We start from the raw sequence: 22,282 nt of genomic DNA on the forward strand, positions 1-22,282 counted from the left end.
TGCCACGGTCCCGTTCCTCTTAGTGGACGTTTCTTCCTGGTGCGGCGGAGTTGAGTTGTGAAAGTTACAGGAATCGTTTGCTTTAAGTGCTTTGTTGTCCGGATGGAAACCGTGGAAATGTTGTGTGTGGGAACATGTTTGTTATGTTTTGAGCAAGAGTGGCCACAGATGTGAGAGTTGCCTTGAAATAGCAGGTCTTGCATTGGCTCTGGATAAGCTCTGTCTCATTCTGGTTATGTTGCTATTTGATTTTCTTTTTAAAGAAAGCCTGCAAGAAGGAAAGCTGTGCATGCACACCTTGGAAACACAACAGCTGTCCTTCTGCATTAGGCTGTTAACTACATATGGGTGAGGAGATAGGTGATGTCCTTTCTCTTCCTTTTGTAGTGTTGTGGAGGGTTTGGTTTGTTTGGGGTTTTTTTGTGTATGTGTGTGTAGAAGAGATGGGACGATGTCAGGGTTTTGGTGGCTGAAAGTTGTCTGCCATCCGCTGATCAAAAAGAGATGAATGCTGTTTCTGGATTCAGAGATACCTTTCTGTCAGTATTTACCCTTTCATAGCTGAGGCTGGACATGAGCAGCAGAATCTACTGTGTCTCCTTGCTACGTGGCAGGATCAAGTAGGCCAAAACCTGTTCCCAGCTAGTGTTTGTCTAACCTCATGCGTTAGAGATTAACTAAGTAGATAGCGGAATCTGTCCCAGTACTACCAGGAGTTTTCTGTGGGAGCATGCTACCACGTCCTTAAAGCTTCCAAGTGTGTTTTGCTTGATTTTACTCCCCAAACCAAGGTATCCAGTTACTATAAACACCTTTTCCAATTCCCTGTTTTCAACAAGAGTATGCTTGCAGTAATGAATGTGATTGTTCTCAAGTTCAAGAGGTCCTTGAATCAATAGACTTCCTGTTTCTCTCCAGGAGCCAGTGGTGCTGACAGATACAAATCTGGTTTATCCTGCTCTGAAGTGGGACCTGGACTACCTCCAGGAAAACATTGGCAATGGGGACTTCTCAGTGTATAGTGCCAGCACACACAAGTTCTTGTACTATGATGAGAAGAAGATGGCCAATTTTAAGAACTTCAAGCCTAAGTCAAGCAGGGAAGAGATGAAGTTTGCTGAGTTTGTGGATAGACTCAAAGAAATTCAACAAAAAGGAAGTGCTGAGAGGTAAGTGATATGTGGAGGTTTTTCTGTTTCTGCAGGTCTTCTGGCAGAGTATGGTATCTGATGAAAAGGTACAGGCTATGGCACTCAGCCTGTTTTACAGAATACCAAGGCAGCTGGTGCTAACCCTCTTTCAGAAAGATGGGAAGGGTTGCACATATGCTGTGTGTTTGGTGGTGGTGGTGATGGCCTGCACCAATAACAGCTGTAAGTTAATGAGAGGAGCTTCACATTTTTACAGAATATAACTATTGACAACTGTACTTAAACCCTCAGTGAACTTTTATCAGCCATGAGCCCTTTAGAGGGGCTTAGTGATACTTAATTGGAAGCAACTCAGTGCCTGTGTCCACTTGTCTTCTGTGTCTTTCTCTTCTTTCTCAGCTTTGGGTGTGCTTTTTCCAAAAGAATAGGCAGTCCTTGAGCTTAAAAATGCATTTCTCTTCCAGCATTGCAGACAGTCTGTAATACTGCGGTTGCTAATCGAAATGTTTGATTCCGCTGATTCTCTATGTCTAAATAAAACCATGATTTTAAAGTAACTCGATACTGAAATGTGCTGGGTTTCCTGAGCCCTTTTTTGCCCTCACACATTTCTGGTAGAAGGGGTAACTCTTATCACAGGTGATTTAAAGTGGTAGCATTTATCTGGGGGGTTTTCATGAGTGTGTTTGGTATTTGAGAGTGGCCAGTCTGTTTACAGTTTCCTCCTCTGGCACTCTGAGAGGTTGTTCTTGCTCTAAAATGACCTTTTCCCCTTGTGATCATTCAAGCAGAACTGAGTTCTGGTCACTTCTGTACCAGGAAGTCTTTCAGCAAAGTTTGTGGACTTTTTGAAACTCTTTCCTTCCGCAGGTGTTTATGGTATGTGGTGATAGAACAGAATCTTGAGAAGTTATGTCTCTTTGTTTTGAGATCTGTCTAAAGAGTTGCAGAGATACATCTTCATGTTCATTACAAAGCTTGATACTTGATTTCTGCTTATCTCTGGGAAAATACAGGCTATATCTGCAGCAAACCCTCAATGACACAGTTGGAAGGAAGATTGTGGTGGATTTCCTTGGTTTCAACTGGAATTGGATTAACAAGCAGCAAGGGAAACGTGGCTGGGGTCAACTGACTTCTAACTTGCTTCTTATTGGCATGGAAGGTAAGCATTTTCCTCTGGCCTGGGGAGAAGATTTGGTCAGCAGTTCTATATTTCTGTTCCAGAAAGTCTTTCAGATGGAATTTCCATTAATTTATAAGTGTTCCTTCAGAACAGACAGTTTAAATCTTTGGGTTGGGAGTGGACTGATGTCACAACTTAACTTGGATTACAGAGTGGAAACAACCAAAGAAATAGCCTGAATTTCCCCAGGGGTATACTGTGAATGCATGGATTCAGTCTGCTCATGGAAAAGCCCTGTGTGATGCTGGTAAAGCTGTGGTTTTCGTAATTGCTGATCATATTCTGAGACCTGTTTATTGTGTGAATGCCTCAGATGCTGTACATGGAAAATGCTCAGAGTCTACAGATTTAAAATGCAAAAGGGTTTGCAAGTTGGGCAGAGTTAGTCTTCTGGGCTTTTTCTTAGCATGTCTAATGTCTACTCAGGAGGAAATGTTGATTATTCTGTGAACCATTTGTTCTTATTTGAGCTGGTACACTGTGGGGAGGAATTCTCTTTCAGTTAAGAGCTGAGTTTCCTCTAAGAAGGTTAGAGGGCACTGGGGAGCTGGAAGTTGGAGTTCTAAATCCATGTGAAGACTGACTCGTAGGCAGGTGCCTTAGAATTCAGAGGTACCACTACACTGTTGTCAAGAGCATTCAAGTAGAAAGCAATCTCAGTAACTGGGTAAGGGGTGTACAGTTTTGTGAAGTGGGATGACCTATAATCACATGGCCGTTGCATCCAGCTACAGTATTCCAGTTGTAGTTACTTAGCCATTCTTGACTGTTCAGTTCTCACAGCAGATGTTTTTTCCCCTTTGCAACAAGTCATTTTCAGCTTATGGTAGTTTCTTTGCCACTTCTTTTACTAACTGAGAGAAAAGAATGTAAAAGTGCTGCACCAACACTTTCCTAAAGGTCATAACGTGATTACTAAAATCCTGTTATCAACAGCTTGTGCACAAGAACAAAGGGATCTTGAACCAGTGTATGCTAGAAGAAGGAGCATCTTTACATGAGCATGCGATTGTATGATCTATTTAGGGAAGTTATGGTGATAAATGTTATCTTAATTCTCTTCAGTGAAAGTGCATATGAAGAGCAAGCTCAAAGAATATCCGAATTGGCAAACATCCTGAAAAATGTAGTTGTGAAGGGTACAAAATGCACCACTGTATTTAGAGGTTTGATTGAATTCAAGATCTATTAGTGACAGCCAAGCTTCGGAACTGCTACTCATACTGAGGAGTTGCTCCTATTGGGAGCTCAGTGACAAAGAAATTTCTTTACTTTTTTTCTTGCAAAACTGCTGTGGCTTTTTCCAAAATTGGGCTATGGACTCCTTTTCTCTAGACTAATAATTTTTGAAAGTCCGTTCCACAACTAGTCATCTAAACAGTGTTTTATGAAAAAGTTTCCAGTCAACATTCACCATCTGCTGTTCATGGTAACAAGCTGGAAATCCCAATCCTGTAGAGCATAAGTTGCTGAATATGGATTTAGAATGGAAATTAAGTGGAGTAGCAACTGCTCAATAAAGGCTGACTGATACAGTGATCAGTTTGAAATGTTCCTGTGGTCATTTTCCTTGTTTAGTTTTCAGAATACGTGGAAGTGTATTTGCTGTCTTTAGCAAGGAATATAACTCGCTTCCATCTTTCATACCTGTACATTGAGTGCCTTGATTATCATCTTTTCTCTATAGGGAATGTGACACCAGCTCACTATGATGAGCAGCAGAACTTCTTTGCTCAGATTAAGGGTTATAAGAGGTGTATCCTGTTCCCTCCTGATCAGTTTGAATGCCTCTACCCTTATCCTGTGCACCATCCCTGCGACAGACAGAGCCAGGTGAGAGTAGCAGATCTGTTCTCTGCTCCATGCCAAAAAAAGGCCATTTGTGAAGATACTGGGTGGGAGGAAACCACACTGGAATTGAAGCCACGTACCGCTGGCTGAACTTTTTCAAAATGCATGTTCAGATCTGTTAACGGGTGAATACACTGAGGATAGTTCTAGTGGTGTTTCTGTATATGTCTGGTTCTGACTTGCAAGTGCTAGGGCTGTAAACATCTTGTACTGACAGGACAACTGGACTGCAGTTACTACCTTCCTTCTTCTGTTTCATTGATCGCTTGGTCAAACAGATATGCTCAGACAAATTGCAGGACTCCTGTCTAATTTGGTGGTACTTTGGGGAGTGGAGTTCAGACATGAACGGGAACGTAAAAGCAATAAGGGAAGATCAGGATGATTTAATACTGAGAGCCAATAATGAGGACTGTCATTGCAGGAAGTTCTCCTGAGTTTCTTAATGTTTTCTTCTGTTAGGTGGACTTTGACAATCCCGACTATGAGAAATTCCCAAACTTCCGGAGCGTGGTTGGCTATGAGACGGTGGTGGGTCCAGGGGATGTGCTATACATACCTATGTACTGGTAAGAAGGATAGTGGGACACAGTGACCAGAAAACAGAGGTTTAAAATGTCTTCTGCTTAAGAGTGTTGGGTTGGCTCTTAGAGAATTTTGATTTCTTCAGTAAGTATGATTACAGTTGGGCCAATCTGTTTCTGCTTCCTGTCTGTCAGATGGAAGTGGTGATTCTTCCTGACACCATGTTATTGTGCAAATACTCCACTAACATGTACAAGAAGAGGATCTGTATTTTCATAAGGAGAGCTTTCCAGAAGTTCCAAGGTCTTGATAGGGCAAGGCTTGTCTAGTGCTGTCTGAACTCATCCATCCAAGGTATTTCACTCTAAGCTACAGCAATAGTTTCTTTTCCTTTCTGTGTGGTTTCCATGCAGGTGGCACCACATTGAGTCTCTCCTGAATGGCGGGATTACCATCACTGTGAACTTCTGGTACAAGGTGAGTACAAGCACCGTCCTGCGCAGCCTGGATAGCTCTGTCCCAGGGGATTTTTTCAGGTAGATATGTACTGGCACATGTTGTCAATGTGAGAACTTAATTGTACCAAATCCTTTGCTTTAAAGCTGAAAGCTACTTTGTTCCTTTTGAGTGTTATGTGAAGAACTGGGTGGCTGGGAGAAGGTGGAATAATCTTCCAATTCAGGAAGCTGCAATGAGCTATTTTTGCTATTTCAGGGTGCCCCAACCCCGAAGAGAATTGAGTATCCTTTAAAGGCTCATCAGAAAGTGGCGATAATGAGGAACATTGAGAAGATGTTGGGAGAAGCCTTAGGAAATCCACAAGAGGTACCAAAAAAAAAACCCCATACAGTCACTGCTGTTGAAATCATTATGGCTTATTGCAGAACTCGAGATGCCAATTATTTGGCTCTGCAGGTGTCACAGTGAGGGTAGGAGAAAGCAGGGTTGCTCTGTTGCTGTGAATGGTTCTTCCTGCTGTCTTCAGAAGGTCCTTTGGCTGCAAAAAGGCAAGCTCTTTAAATTATAATTCTGGAGAGGACCTCTACAATGGAGTAACTGTTCTTGTATGTGGGGGAAGGTGTACTTTGGCTTTGGGTCCTGCCAGCGAAGTGTTGCTCCCAAATGCTGCTTAGCCTTCTGTGCAACAACAATGCCCAGAGTTTGCCAAAACTGTTTTACCTGTTGAATCCAAATCTCTTTAAATAAGAGAAATCTCTTCTGTTAAGCCATGTGCTTCAGTTATCTCTGAATTCTTTGCAACTTTAACCAGATGGTATTTCAGAAAAACAGATTGAAGTTCTAAGAGTATGCTTTTGAAGATCTCCTGCTCATCTGAAAGTGGAAATTCTGGATGTGAATAGAAATGTTTTCACGGTCTGTAACCCTTACCACTGTTCAGGAACTCCTCTTTGGTGCACGCATCGTGCCTCTCCCCTGAGATTATCTTACTGCCATAGCATGCTGAACTTACCTCAGTGATCAGGCAATGCTGAGAAATGGGAGTGGTCTTGACTGAAAACAAAACCTTAGCAAAATCGTCAGCCCTAGCCTTCCTTCCAAGTGACCCCAAGGACCAGAGAGGATTCAGTGAGTAAGAATGTTCCTTCTCTGCCCTGCAAAAAGCAACCCCTGATGACTACTGGCTCCTTTTAATAGCATCTACTGAGAAATCACAAATCTAGGGTGGGAAGTGAAAAAGTTTCAAATACTGGTGATGCAATGTTTCTGTGACAAAGTTGGGTGTTGGCAGAGAACCCTGCAGTTTTGGTAGGGTATTTGTGGGTGTGCTCAGGGGTGTCCCAGTGTTTTTTGCAGAAGATACTTCAAAACTGATTGGTGTACCTTAGGTTCAGTTTGTGCATTGATATCCTCTGCCCTGGGCTGCTCAGCTCATAAGGTGATGTGATGCAGAGGGAGCCAGCTCTGCAGCTGCTGTTGCAGTGTGTCTGTCCCAGCTAATGATCTGTTTTTGCTTTGAACAGGTGGGTCCCTTGTTGAATATGATGATTAAGGGACGGTATGACTAATGCCTGGCTGCCCGGGTGACTGATGTTGGAGCTGCTTTGTTCACAAGCAATGGAAGATACTGAGCGCTAGTATTGCACGCAGCACTTAACAGACTGATGGGTTTCCTGACCTGTCCCTGCCCCAGTACAATAAAGGGGGCTACTGGAACTGCAAAACCATTAGTACCCCATTCATCCTCCATTCTCATTTAACGGAACTTCCCAAGAAAGAGTCTGCACTTACTGGAAGCTGGATTCATGCTCAGTAACTCTTTTTTTCTCCCTCTGCCCTGTTTGCCACAACAAGGAGCATGATTTCTGGCATTTGGATGTGTTACTTCAGGATTTTCAGGCATTTGAAGAAGAGCTTGGAGGGGAACCAGGCGTGATCTTGTTTCCTCAGCCTCATGGGGTTTGGACCTCCTGGCTGGGTTTATGTGTTGGTGCCTGCGGTGGATATAAGATGGGAATTTATAGGTTTAAAGGTCCTCTGTTGTTAGAGGACCTGTCCATGCTCAACTCTGGCACCTTTTCGTAAAATGGAAACAAACGAGATAGCCTCTGTGTGATGATCACCTGGGCAAATGATTAGATTTCAACTTAAGACATCCATGCTTTGGACTTAGTACAGGGTAGAGATCAGATTGAATTCATCTAGTGTATGAGCACCAAATCCTATGCTCTCCAAATAACATGTGTTGTAGGAGTCTAGATAAACCTCCTTTCCAACAGCTTTCTCTGGGGAGTGAAGGCTTCTTTCCCATTCTTCTGAAGCAGCAGTGTGGTTGAAGGGGGATATAGCATTATGAAGAGGGATGCATTAATGCAGGGCACTCTCCAAGTCTTGAATGATTAAGCCACATTTTCAAATTAAATTCCCACGGGTGCCAAGCTAAACTGTCAAAATGCAGCATCAGATAGGTACAGAGCCTCCCTTCTCTCCCCACCAGGGGTGCTGGCTCCTTGGAGTAACATGGGAAAGTGCCCTTTTTACTGAAACTGCAAGAACTCAAGTGTGTGTGGCTGCACACAGGTGCGCGTGTTTGTGTGATGTTGTGTGGCTCCTGTCCATCAGTTAATTCCCTGCCAGTGTGTGGTTCCCTTCCTGGTATAGTCATGTGGAAGAGGTCAGGGCTTTCTGTTTCAATGTGGTTAAGTTTATCTTGATCCTTTTTGTGTTTCGGGACTTGACGTGGCAGGTTGGGAAGTGGCAAGACCAAGGCACAAGAATGAGACGAGCCCTGTTTAAGAGTCCTCAGCAATGACCCTCAAAAATGATTTTGCTTTTCTCCTCCTCTTCCAGGCAAAAGCCTTAAACTCATATGGAGGCTGGCTTTTTATTCCCTGAGGTGTGCTGCACTGCTGTCCCTGGTTTAGGGGGTGGTGCAAAGGTCTTGTATGTTCGATGCCGTTGTAATGGGTCCGAAGAGCTAGAGGTGGAAGAAGTTGTTTCATAGCCTGTATATCTCATCGAGGGAATAGCAGGGAATTTGTTCTGTTGAGACTTCCCAGCATTTCCCCTGTTGTTCTCTGGGGCTTGTTTATACATTATTCTGATAAAAGCATTGAGAATATGGCACTCAAGGAGTGTTCCGTCTTTGGCCTCACGTCCCATCCTTTGGTGGAACAGCTCATGCACCATTTGCAGGGAGCTTGTCTTGCACAAAGGTGAAAGGCTTCTCAAACAGGAGGTCCCACTGGCTAGTTTTCTGGCTGCTTTACAGGTCAGAACAAATGAAGTGTAATTGGCAGCTGCAGGGTCCTTGTTTAAGAAATATGTCTGTGTCACTGAGTAGTCTGACTGCCATGTTATTTGTTGCAGACTCTCCAGAGCTGTGGTTAGACCCAGACGAAGGTCACTCAGCTGGATGCTTATCAATGTTCAGCCTTTGGGCAGGTGGGGAAGAAGGCTAAGCTGCTGACTCTTGCCAAAAGCAAGGCCTTCCCAGGAATCCTGGGCACATGCCCTTGGCTAAAAGATGCTCAAATGAAATCCCATCTCTGTGCTATTAACACACAGTAGACTCCAGTACTACTTGTTAGACACCATCAACTCTTGAAGCTCAGGATGGGAGTTCATATCCCATGTGGAGAGAGAATGGTACTTTAGGATCCTTTTTTTTTTTTTTTCTTTATTTGCCAAAGGTTTAACTTTTAAAGTGAACAGGTTTTGCTGCACTTGACTTCGTGAAAGCTCATTTACAATGCACTGATGGACTGACTCCCCACCCCTTCCCTTTTCACCTTCTGCTTTCAATGCCCCTTGCCATGGTATTGGGAAGCTGTGTGTGTTCTCTGCTAGGGGTGTGTGTGCAGAGGGTGGGGTGTGACAAACACACGGTACCTTGTGAAGTGTAGTTCTTAAATACAACCAATGTTGAACAACAAACTGTGGCTTTTATTTTGTGAGTGGCTGTATAGGGGAGCTATATAAGAGATGTGTGTGTATAAAGCTACCTTTCAGTAGTTTCTAGTAACTCCACTGCTGTTCTTCACTGGTGAAAGCTGCTGGGCTCAAGCTGTGCCTTCAAAACAGCAATACCAATTGCATTATCATGTGTCTTCACAACTTTCCCCATACTATTTCTCCAAGCCTGAACCCAAAGCTGGGAATAAGATGGTATCTTTGAACCCTGTCAACAAGCAATTTGTGAGAAGGAAACACATTTCCCTCCCTGCTGACTTGAATGGTGACACCATGCTCTGGTCACTGACAGAATGATGGAGCAAACTACACAATCCTGTCTAATGTATTCTATCAGTTGCTTATCCTTTGGGATATCTTGTCCTCCGTGTTGTCCTTTATACAATTCGTACTTTGGTCAAGTAGATTTTAGGCAGGAGGCCGCCTCTGTGTACCTCTGCTGTATGTTAGCAGCCTTGGGTGGTTGAGTCCTCTCTACCTGCTAAAGACACAAGTTATGTTATGGTCATATTAACTCTACAGCAATCTCAGCATCTCACCATCGGTGAAATGTTGGTTGTATCTGAATAAATTTCTAATATGTAGTCAAATGGGGAAGAACCGAATAAAGACTAAGGATGTTGTGGTGGTGTGGGGGAGAGACAACTGTCTGAACTTGGGGTACCACAACTGGCATTGTCCCCTCACTTACTTGGGGGACGGGGTGATTGTGGAGGTAGTGTGAAAGACAAGTGGATAAAGTCTTCTGTAACCATGAGTGTTCGCCCTTCCCTGTTGTGCCTGCTGGGATCATCATCTCTGAATGCACACTTGATTCTGTTCCATTGACCTTAGTGGTCTGTTAGTCTGATCCTGTAGTCTTTCTGCTTAAGTTGCACACATGCCTCTTAGGTAATATGCATGGCTAGCACCACAAAGCTCAGGAATGTCTCAGGTTCTGCAGAGAAACAGAGGAAACATGAATGAGAACTGTCATTTGAAAACCAGGTCAGACTCCAAGGTGAAGCCAGCAGGTCAGAGGCGAGGAAGTATGAGACACAGCGGCACTGCAGAGGCGATCTATCAGGTGGAGTTGAGGGGGAAAAACCCTCAGCAGCAAAGCAGATCTTTTCGGAAAGAGGGGCAGGCCTGGGCCAAGACCACTGCTGCTTTCTTTTTGGTAGTTCTTACCAATGAATAAGACGGCTCTTTAAAATCCTAGAATGGGGATGGTGCATTTATGGTCTTGACAGTCTCTTGGCAGGCCCTTACGCTGATGCATGCACAGTCCATGCTGCCATCCCAGCCCTGGAAGCAAAGCAGCAATTGCAACAGGGGGTACTGCCTTTGCATGTGTGTTTTTTTTCAAAGTGGTTTTCTCTTAAGTCTCCTCTGTGTGTGAGGAACTCCTTTCACTCTGGTTCATGGTCTTCATCTTCTGTACCTGTTTTGGAGATGACATCTCTCCTACCAATGTCCTGAGAAGTCATGAAGTCACTATCTGAGTGCTTTCTGCATTGGTGATGCCTAAAAGAGAGGGGAAAAAGATGCTGTTACTGTGACAAACACATGCAAAGTAAGTTCTAATTACTGCCTCACAAAGTCAAATATTTGTTGCAAGCAGAGAACTAATTGCGGGGGGAGGGAGCGGAAGTCGAGGCTCTTGGAGTGTAAGTGGAACAGATGCCTGGACGCCTTGGGGAAACACAGCTTTCCTCTACAAATCAGAGCTTTAAATTACAAGGCTTTTACCAACGAGAACAGTTGTGGGAAGTCGTCTGCTCTCATTTGCGTAATGGCTTCTGTCACTGGTGATTAGACACAGGATGAAGGAAAAGAAATTTGACAATTAGGAATGAGCGATCATTAATCAGAATCTTTGTTAGAAGCAGGGAAGCGGGGAGGGGGGAGAATATCCCACAGACAATGGAGGCAGCCACTAGAGCCACAGTGAAGTCCATGAGATGCGTAACTCCGGGTGCTGCTGTTGCTCTAGAGAGCCCCCTCTGCCTAGGTACGGAGCAGCAGCAAGGGTCTTGGCTGGGTTGGAAAGCTTGTGGAGGAAGGCAGGTAGGCAAAATACATCCCATGCTGTTCAGTGATTCTCAGCTATCTGCCCCATCAACACTTTGAGTTTCCTTCTCAGTGGCTGGCCACAAACTGCCAGCAAAAACTACAGAAACAACTTCTTAAATTGGTGTGGTCTCCTTCTCACACCTTGCATACAGCCTTGCAGTTTCTGGTGCAGAGGAGAGCAGTCATGGGCCTTGACTTGGCATGCAGAAAGACTAGGATGAGCAACGCAAAAGTAGTTCTAGAATTTCCTACAAGAGCAAGGAGGCTTCTGATGGGCTGCATGACAGGTAAAGAAAAGAAGGCAGTTGTGACTTCTGTGTCTGTCATTTGCTGGCTTGGCTCCTCATCCAGCCATGTACAATCCAGTATATGCATTTATTCAGGTTTTGTGGGTTTTGATCCCAAATTTGTTATCTGTTTTTCCTACAGCTGTCATTCAGCGTCTTGACAGATTAAACATTTTGGTATTGTTTACATGAACAGGCACTGCCTCTGATAAGATCAACAGCTATAGCTTGGGAGGGAGGATGACAGACTATTTGTGGGGTATGTAATGCTGGTTGGTTCATCTCAAGACTTAAGCTTACTGGATTCATTGATTTCAGTGCCAATTCCTGTCTTTCTAAGGCTGGGTCATTCATTTGAGGCGGAGGTCTCTGTCAGGGTGATTATTCTTTCTGTGACTGGAAATCAAAGCACATATCTCCAAAGGGGAGAGCTAAAGCCATGTTGACTTGTTCCCAGATGGCTCTGACCTCAGACAAATAGCAGCTTGGATTTTCAGCATTTTCCCATGGCTAGTGTTGTTCACCACAGGAACTCAAAATGAAAGAGAGAACAGTCATCTCAGGAGAGTATCTAACAGGGCTTTTCATCTAGCGCTTATCATGAGAGAAGTTAGGAGAATCATTGGTCACATTGCTTGGGGTGGGCAGATGTGTCAGGTAGAATTTTTGCCCTCTGAAACACGAGGGGACGGATGCTCCTCATTCACAGCAACATTTTAAACACATTTACATTTGGAGGAGTGCAGCTCATGTGCTTTGTGGACAGTAAAGCAACTGGTGGTGGTGTGGGGTCAATGTCAGAATTCACCTCACAAACTTGCAGTAAACAAAGCCCAGACTTGGACACAGCAGGGTGTTGCTCTTGCTGTAGGAAATGTCACTGTGCTGGATGGCAGGAGCCATAGGTGTGACTTTCATCTCAGATGTTCAGTTGTGCTTTTTTTCTTCAATAGTCAGGATTTGACACTGAATGCCTTGACAGGGAGGACCTTTGGATGTGACTTGAAACCCCCTGGGAAGCCAAGAAGGGAGGAGAGCGTGTGTAGGTAATCTGTGTTTCAAGATCTGCTGCATGCTCTGTGCTCCCTGAGCTGCTTAAGGACTGCTGGCCTCATGCAGTGAGCTGTGTGAGGGCTCTAGCTGAGCTGAAAGCAGCTAAAGGGGTGAGGTCAAATCATTTGCTTCTATAAAATGACAGTCCCTGTGTCCACAGAGGGGGCACATCGGGTTATAATAGCAGCCAAAGGGGTACTTTCTGTGGGAGAGCTTAGTACCACGGGCGATGGACTGATTCTGCTCCAAGTTCCTCTGCCAGTACCTCTGCCAGTCTCTCTGAAGCTGCTCCTAACCATCTGTGTTTCACTGGGGTAAAATGTTTCTGGCAGCAAAGAATTACTGGTGCTAGTGGGTATTTAGGTCACATGCCAGCCACTACAGGCTGTGGAGCTGGAGGGTATGGGGCAGTAAGGCCTTGCTTGGCATTTGAGGTAATAAGGTTCTGGTCTGTCAGCTCACGTGCACTGCAGAGATTTGTAGAGCTGGGGAGTCACAGGGTCATGTTGCTTGTGCTGTCAGGTCTGACATGGCTCTGGCAGGGCAGGCCTTAGTGCTCTCTGAGCCTGTATTTGGGGGTGGTGCAAACCTGGGGTGTGAGCAGGGGCGGGAATCTCCAAGTGGAGCTTGAGGCTATGAAGGACCCGCTCATCTGCCACCAGTTCACTGGCCCCTTGCCTCTACCTCCTCCCCAGCACAGAGGCAATCCTGTGTCTCCTGCTTTTGCTGTTTGTTTATAGCTCTCCCCATCCCATCTGTCTTTCTCTCTTCCTTACTCCCCTTCCTTTTCCCTCCCTCTCCCTCCTCCCCCTCATTCCCTGTAAGCGATTAATCATTTTGACAGGCTCAGCGATGGCCTTTATTTCCTTGAGGCGGCCAAGAAATGTCTGTGAGCACCTTCTCTGACACCCCTCGTGTTCTCTCGCCAATCAGATCAGCCACTTCGCTTGGAGTGACACCACCAGAAATGTGGGGAGGGGAGCAGGGGGGGAAACTCCAGCAGAGCCAGCTGGGAAATGGGCAGTAGGGCAGCATCCAGTTGGGGTGCCATGTGGGACCCCATTAGCTGTGATGAATATGTCATTTCACTATAGCTTGTATGTGTCATACTTCGCTCCTTCCCTCTCCCCAGGCTCCCCTTCAAATTTTGGTTTCAGTGCAAAGGCAGTTGGGAAGAAGTCAGGCTGCTCAGAAAAATATCAGCCTCCAACAGAGTGGCTGGAGGGAAAAGCTGTCAGAGAAGAAGGAAGAGCAGGCTAGGATCATCAGGGGAAAACGAATGGGGATGATTTTTCAGATGGATGTGGAAGCATTCTTGGGAAATTCCCCTTTGTCTTGTACAGGAAGGAAGTTGCCTTTGAGTCTCCATCATGGTTCACATGGACTCATGTTGTCTTGAGGATGCCTTCCATTCACCTCAGCCAGGGAAGTTCTTGGGCCACAGTACATGCTATTGCAAATGCTCTACCACCTAAGATGAAAATGGGGTAGATCAGGGTGCATGATGTTCCCAAAAGGACGTTTTAAGTACTCTAATCAGGCTTTACAGCATCCTCTGTCCGCTCAGAACCATGAAACTTGCCTTACTTCTAGAGTTACCGTTTTTCCTTGTACTGTGAAAGAAGATATACTCCACAGTGGGAAGGAGACGCCTAGGAATAACCATAGGGCCTCTAGGAATGTCTAGAAACCCTTTGTGCAGACCTGCGGATTGTAACTAACATATAAAGGAGTGGAGGAGATAGCAAAGGAAAAGAAGTTGAAGATACACTAGAGTTCAGATGGAACGTGATGTAAAGGTCTTGCATAAAGTGCTCAGGTATCCTAAGGCAGGAGACTAGATTTAGTGACCCAAGGGGTTCTCTCTAGTCTTGTGTTGCTATTAAACAAGTAAATAAGCCCTGAGTTGAGCCTGGAAGATAGTGAAGAGGCTCATCCTGGGAAAAAGGCCCTAGAGACTTCCACAGCTCTTCAAGTAGGCCAAAGCATGGGGAGGATGGAATGAGATGTCTGTGTCTTGAATTTGCCACCTCTTAAGATGGGACAAAGCAGCAACCCAAGGCCAAACCCCCTTATAGCTCAATGAAGCTATGCCTCTGGGAATAGCAGACAAGCAGGTGATAGCCCCTAACTGGCTCTGAGAAGCTCACACCCTCTTATGAAACATCACTGCTTGCTATTCACCACATGAGCTCGAGTTCTTGCACTACATAGATTCATAGAATAGTTAGGGTTGGAAAGGACCTTAAGATCATCTAGTTCCACCCCCCCTGCCATGAGCAGGGACACCACACACTAAACTATGTCGCCCAAGGCTCTGTCCAGCCTGGCCTTGAACACCTCCAGGGTTGGAGCATTCACAACTTCCTTGGGCAACCTATTCCAGTGCCTCACCACCCTCAGTGTGAAGAACTTCTTCCTTATATCTAACCTAAACTTCCCCTGTTTAAGTTTGAAACCATTACCCATTGTCCTACCACTAGAGTCCCTAATGAACATGAAAGGCATGAGAGTCGGTTTTAGCAGCAGGCTGGATAGGTTCAGTGAAGATGCTAAGGAAAAACCACCTCACTCCTATACCTCTTGTTTGTTTGTTTTCTCCATCTGAAAAGGTTGGCCTTCAGGTACAGACCTAAAAGCTGATGCAGCTCCTAAGTCCAAAGGGAGGGCAATGAATTAATCTGGAATAAACATCTTCCCCTCCTTGTGGGCTGACTGCACCAGACCTCTGGAAGACAGGAAGACTCAAAAGCAAAGAGGAGTTAACAGGGCCTTTCCAGCAGATGAAAAGGCAGTGTGCGCTCCCTCTGACAGAGGAAGCTGTCATGTCATGGTGCCCCATGTCTTGGAGTGACCTCTGCCAAGGTCACTGCTGAGTTTCTCCAAACTAGCATTTCTCTCAAGGGAATATTGATTTTGTGCTGATGGTGCTAAGTGACGTTGTTGAGCAAGAGGCAGTAAGTGGTTGGCAGAACAGTGGTGGCCATTCTTGCTACCTAAGCTCACTGAGCTGGTTTGCTTTCTGCAGGCATTTGCTTTCATGTGTGCAGGGTGAGGAACATTGGCTTTGGGCTTCCGTGGTAGTGGCCACTAATGCCTTCAGTGCCTCTTCTCCAGTATGAAGTAGTTATGGTTGCTCCCTTGCGTTTGGTCAGGGATGGGAGTAGTTCTTTAGTAGCAGAAGATGGCCTGTCCACAAACATTTTACATCCAGTGGTAACATTTCTTTCTTGAATGTAACGTAATATGGGAACATGGCAGAGGTCTTAAAAGAGTTTATATCAGGGCTAGGAGTTTTAAGAGAGAATGTATGAGATCTACAGAAATTAAGTCCAACCAACACAGTTACTGCTGAAAGCCTGTTTTAAATCATCAACAGTCCTAGCAAGATCTAGGTCTGTAAGGGCCCTGCCTATTGTGTGCACTCAGGGCTTTGAATCATGTAGTGCTGCAGTGATGAAACTGATGTCTTGGAAGGGCCCAAGCCATGAGCAGGAAGCAGAACATAATGCTGTCTGCCTTCCCTTGTCTCCTTGTGAGGTCAAACCATGGAAAGAGGAGCCTAAGAATGTGCAGCAGTGGGTTCTCGTGATTGCTTTCATCGTTAAATTCAATTTTGCTCGCCCAAGTTGTGGTGTTTTCATCCTCAGAAATAACTTGACTGACCAAACTGATCTAATTGTACCTGCTTTAAGCAGGAGGTTGAACTAGATATCTCCTATATTTGATGTAGAAGCCTTTGTGGCAGGATGCTGTAGGCTAGCCTCTTTGGTCTTCGTAACCTCTTCAGGGTTATGAAGAGCTTCCTCCTGGAACTTGCACTGTCTGTCAGCAGAGCTGGTCTGTAAGGCAGGCTCAGGTACATGGTAGTGGTTTGAGAGCTCTTAATCATCACAAGGCCAATGCTCATCACTTCCCTGCAATGAGTGTCCATTCCATGCAGTGAAGAGGGTGGGACATTGCAGGGCTGGGGCAGAGTTGTTTAACTGCATAACCAAAGCAGTGCTGCCTCATCAGCATACAGTGTTGAGGCTTAGCTCACTGCTGCAGAGGTCTCACCACTGCAGCTGAGCCAGTGCCCTCTGCTCAGTGCTGTGCCCAACCAGTGACATAAATGAGCTTGCATGGGGATGTCATGCTGCTATGTAGATGCATCTGTTGCCCATCCTCTCCTGGAAGGCTGTGGCCTGCTTGCACGAGCACCATTGTGGCCCTGAGCCAGATGTTCTCAGGCCCGGTGCTATGTGCACCCATAAGGTGATGAGGTGACTTGCCTAGTTGCAAGTGGGAAGGTGGTGTGATCAGGAGCTGTGATCCCCACTACAGACAATCTGGACTACGCCTGGTTAGTTGGAGGCTGAACAAGAACTTGCCCCCTCTTTCAGGGGTGTAGGATCTAATTTCAGAGCTGCTCTGTGCTGCATGCTGCACTGTTGCTGGATTTCTGCAGGTTCAGGTGCTAAGCGTCCTTGTAGCCTGGGACACCCCCTCTGTGCAGGAAAATCTAAGATATCCTTGGTTATTGATAAGCATCTCCGTGTTGTACAGCTGTTCCAGACTTATGAGCAGTACCCAGTGCTTAATGGGAAAGCTGGAGCATGAAGCTAACTTTGCGTGTTCCTTTAGGTGACAGAGGTGCTTGTGCCCTTGGGGACTTCAGAATTGGAGGTTGGGTTGGTTGGATTTAGGAATCTCTCATTCTGAAGTGCCCTGGCCAGTGGAGACATTTGTGTCTGGGCTCTGTCTGTCTGGGCTGCTCTGAACGTTATGGATGTGTTGCTGCTGTCTTTGTGGAGTGGATGAAAGTGTTTGTGGTAAAATGTAATCAAGTGGAAAATTGCAGTGCATATAAACACATATGGCACTCAATGACTGGGCATTAGGCACAGTGACTGCAGGCAAAAAAAATTATCTGTAAACGTTTCGCAGCAAGTTTCAAAATCTTAAAGAACAATAAGATATTAGCAATTTAATGGGGTGATTCAGCGAGGCAGCGATCCTTGGGTTGGGAGAACAAGGATGCATGCAGCTGCAGTGACAGGAGCGGCTGGGATTACTCAGCCAAGCTCAACAAGCCCTGTCTCCCAGCACAAGACAGCTGCCAAAAGTTTCCTTCACATGGCAAGGTGGCTGTGCTTGGAGAGCAGAGAGCCAGGAGGTGGCCCGTGAACCTTACCAGTGCTACCTTCCAGCCTCCTGCAGGAGCCTGCTGTTTTCAGCAGCATTTGGAAGAGGTTGCATGTGGGCAATGAGGCAGAACTGATGGGCTAGGTGAATCAGGCCTGGCTCAGGTTGGGAGCTGTGGATGTACTGCCTGTTAATGGCTTGCTTGGCCTCCCAAAAAGTGAGAGCTGGGTCCTGTTCACCTCCTGTGCCTCCAGGCGTTTGCTTATGCTGTCTGGGATAGAACCTTCCAAACTACCGCAGAGCCTGCAACAGTCCACATTCTTCCTGGGGCAACTGTTCTGCACTCTTCCAAGGAGCTCTCTCATCTACTGGAACTGCACTTGGATCTTTCACACCTTACACCATAGGACTTCACTGCCTGAGCTAGCTGTCTGTCTCCAAACCTTTTGCTTTGATCCCACTGCTTACAGAGGACAAAAACATGTCAGGCCAGTGTATGAAAATCATTTTTGCTGACAGAAGTACCAGAAAGGTGTTTTTCTTCTCTTGCTGTACGCTGATTAACCTTTTTCTGACATGAAGAAGGTTACCTGTCAGTGGGACGATAAATGCACCTTGCCAGTGTCACCTGGCTGTATCTTTCCTGAGGGACACAGGAATGCAGCTTAAATACTAGGAGTACTATAGCTTCGGTGGCTCAACTGATTGCCCTGAGGTCCTGGATCTGATGGCCAAACTTGCTCAGCAGTTGATGAGGGAATATCTTTTGAAGGAGGAGTGAAGAGGGCTCCAAATGGGAAACCCCAAGGGTATTGGCAGCTTGGTCCAGCAAAGCCTGAATGATGCCAATCCTGCCTGGGGAGGAATCTTCCCAAACTAACCAGTGACAGTAAGAACTGCCCAAATGAAATAAAAAATAATCAAAATTAGTGTTTCTGGGCATAAGTGACTGCTTTCCAAGAATGTAAGAAACAGAGTGAGGCCCTAAGATGATGTGAGTAGAGCAGTAGGTTCTCTTCATGTCTCTGCGTAGGACCTTTCATTTGGTGCTAGTTCATTGACAATCATGAGAACATGTTTTTTCTTGGATCTGATCCTGGAAACTGAGACCCAAGTGCCTGGATCATTAGCAATGCGTAACTTCAGTGAGATCAAAGGCAAGCTTGAACTGGGTCTTTGGCTTTACCTGGCAAACTGCCTAAAGCTGGACTTCAGGAAGGTAACATACCTTCAACACTTGTGTATTCAGCTCTGGATAGAACTGGTGAGAATAATGGTGGGAGAAGCTTTTAATGAATTGCTATTAAATAATGTTTATTTTTATTACAATTTTTTATCCATTTAAGAAATTCCTGCTTTTAATCTTACCTCCTTAAATGTGGTATATTAGAAAGAAATATTATAGTTCTTGCCTTGTGTCACCTGCTGGTATAGGCACTCATGGTGTTTACATCTATAAGTATTCCTGTTTCTGCTGACACTTAAGTACCATAGGGAAGTCATTGTCCTACTAGCAAATCAAGCTGATGAGGCATGCCTACCACTACTGAGTATAGATGCATTACCCTACAGAATTCCACTGTTGTTATAACTTTCAGATGAATCCAGCCCTCAAAGGGCTGCCCAGAAAACCCACAAAGTATTCTGCTGTGGTCAAATTCAAACATGAAGTTCTTCTCAAGACTTGCCCCTTTTAAAGGGCTCTATTTACTTGAACTAGCTCCCTGCCTATTCCACTCTTTGCTTTGCCACCTATGGACTGTAGTTTTTGACAGCTTCATCTTTTCTGTGGGTATTCCCATGCTGCTGCAGCACTAAACACAGGGGGTTTGAGCCTCCCTTCTCCATGTGGAAAAAAACAAATTAATAATCCCTGCCCTTCTGCCTGCTTGATCTCATCAGTCTGTATATAGATCTGGAGGCAGAGGTCTCCTAGGCCACATATATATGATGCCCAGAGTAACAGTCTTTACCTGCCAACCTCAGCTCTCCGCTGAGAACACCAGCTCTTAACCTCCTGCCAGCTGAGAGAGAGGATCGTGTCTGCTGGCATTTGGGCAGAAATGTTAATGCCCAGTTTCCACAGGGAAGTGCAGTGAGGCTTTCTTTTTCTGGGTACATTGACATCATCAGTCCCAGCTAATATCTGCTGCTTCTTTTTCTATCGTGTAAGTCCTCTTGTGAACCTTACATGCATGGTGCTACATGAAAATTCATCCTCAGGACCTATGTATTGCTCAAGGCTGTCCACTGTGATCTATGTGCTTCAAGTTCCCTGGATTTTGAAATTCCCTGAATTTCAAAACATGTCATGTTCATCCATCCTGCCCTAGAGCCAGAGTCAGATCACTGGTAAGCAGGAAGCTTCCAGGCAAAGGCAGCAGAGGTGTGGTCTGGGGTTCAGGGGGTTCAAGTGCAAATGGAAATTAAATGTGTGATGGTTGGATTTTCTCGGAGGTGTTTATTGTTGTGTGTTTGCCTTAGGCATGCATTGGCCTAGCTAGAGATGTGGTGTGTTTGGCATCATAGGAGGCTTCTACATGAGCTCTCAGTCATGGCATTGCCCTTCAGCATGGGTGAATAAACAACAGGCTGAAGCAGGACCCTGCACTCCTGAGCTTACATGTGCCAGTTTCCTCAGGGAGTTGCTGGGAAAACATGGGCTTATTTGGGAGAGCCTTTGCTGAGCTGCTCACAAGGATAAGGTACTTCAGAGGACTACTAGAGGGGGCACTTTATGGTTCTGTGGGCAACTGATACCTGCCTCTGAGCCTGAAGTACAAATCAGTCCTACCTGCACTGGCAGCTGCTTCTCTGCCCAGGGGTTACAGTATGGTTGCTGTCACCCTGGTGAGATTACCTCTGGAGGATGACATGTGGGTCCTCCTTCCTTATGACCAGAGGAGGAGAGAAAGTCCATGAGCAATTGTGTGAGAGACTTTGTAGATAGCTGATGAACCCGAAGACTGCTCTCTTTGAGAAGGTACAGTCACCTCCACTGTTCCTACGGCTCAAGTGCTCTTCTGAGACAGACAACTGGTGGTGCTCTTTATGCAGGTCAAGAACAGAAAAATGCTCCTTTTGTTTGCTGTAGCAGGTGGTTTGACGCTCAGATAGGCAAACTAGAAATGGTAGGGTTGATAGAGTGCATGTGCTGGCTCTTCCTGTGACAGATTATGAAGCCACCTGAGTCACTGTCCCATTGTCCCCACCCACATGGAGTCCATGGTACTGGAGGCAGGTCTGCCTGTCACACCTGAAAGAGCTGTACAGCTCAAGCACAGCCAGGGAGAGATTTTAAGTCAAGAAGCAGCTGTTCATCACTCGGTGTGAGCTTGTGGGTAACTGAGGGAATTCTCCTGGTTTCTTTTGTCTAAACCTCTGCTTCCCAAAGGTCCTCCTGTCAGGGTTTGAAGGCACTGGGACAGAAAATCTACTGCTGCCCTGAGGAATTTTCTCCAGAGGTGAAAGGCCCCTATCACTTCATATAAAACCCATCACTGGATCTCACTTTTGGCTGGAATTTGCCTGGGTTTATGTAGATTCTTCTCTTTCTCTGTCAGCATCAGGAACCTGTGTGGATATGGGCACACTACCCTGGTCCCCAGTTCTCAGGCTGCCTTTGACCCCTGGGTGCCGCTCCTCCTGCTGTGCTGATTTCTGGTTTATCTGGCCTGCAGCTGCCCTTGCTGAACTACAGCCAGACCTTGCTGGTCAGCCTGGCCTGGCATGCAGGAGGATCTGCCATCAGGACAGATGCTGTCTTTATCTGCCCGCAGTGCTGCGATGATGACCTGCCTTTCCCAAAGTGGCTCTCCAGCTCCACAAGGGTCGCTCCACTCCTCGGGAGCAGCTGTGGTGTGCTGTCTCCCCTGGTGCAGCTGGCCAAAGCACTGCTGTCACCGCTGGGAGTCACTGTAAGGCTGTCAGACCCTCTTGCTCTTCCCAAGCAGGGCAGAGCTGCTGCTAGCACCTGCTGATGCCAGTATTGCCTCCTGCCTCCAAGAGCCTGGGCTGTTGTTGCTGGTTTAGTAGGTAGTGCCCTGGGAAGGCACCATCACATACTGAACTTGCACTGGGCGCACGCAGACAGTCACTGCCCAGCAGCTTCCAGAGACTGGGACAAACATACCCACCTGATGCTGGATGTGTCTGCAAGTCCCCACACACACTGGGACAGCAAGAGAGCAGGGGTGGGTGGGCAAATTCCCACCTTACAGCCCTGCATGAATGTACAATGAAAGGTGGTGGCTGTGGTGGGATATGAAAGCCCCAGGATCTGATAGGTCAGGGCATGGCATTGCTTTTCAAGTGCTTAAAGGCAGCTGAGTAATTGGGGAGTGAGTGAGGAAATGAGGAAGCATCCTGTGGGTCCAGGAGAGGAGAGCTCGGCCTCTTTGGGTCTGAGTCCTGAAGTGTCTGGGCTGTGATCAGGTTTGTGGACACCAGTGCTGATGACGATGGAGGTGTCTGAGGTCAGCAGAGGGGGAGAGCAATGAACAAACTCTCCTAAGAGGAAGGCTCAGACAGACAAAACCACCACCCTCCCTCTTACGGAAGACGGCAAGAGAAGGGGCCGGGACCTGCAGCTGTAGGGGGGTGGGCAGCGGTCCGGG

At 46.1% G+C, this 22,282-nt stretch overlaps 1 protein-coding gene across 1 annotated transcript; it reads left to right on the forward strand.

Moving 5' to 3' along the window:
* Positions 1-918: 918 nt before the first annotated feature.
* On the forward strand, positions 919-7,291 carry HIF1AN (hypoxia inducible factor 1, alpha subunit inhibitor; the record flags this gene model as incomplete). The annotated part of the gene is made up of 7 exons (XM_010011896.1): positions 919-1,169; positions 2,168-2,316; positions 4,025-4,170; positions 4,651-4,757; positions 5,127-5,190; positions 5,428-5,538; positions 6,696-7,291. Coding segments are annotated over 7 exons (873 nt in total), but the record flags the coding sequence as incomplete, so codon positions are not given.
* Between the last annotated feature and the right edge of the window lie 14,991 nt (positions 7,292-22,282).

Source organism: Nestor notabilis, unplaced genomic scaffold, assembly GCF_000696875.1.
Source record: "Nestor notabilis isolate BGI_N333 unplaced genomic scaffold, ASM69687v1 scaffold36503, whole genome shotgun sequence".
Lineage (NCBI taxonomy): Eukaryota > Metazoa > Chordata > Aves > Psittaciformes > Psittacidae > Nestor > Nestor notabilis.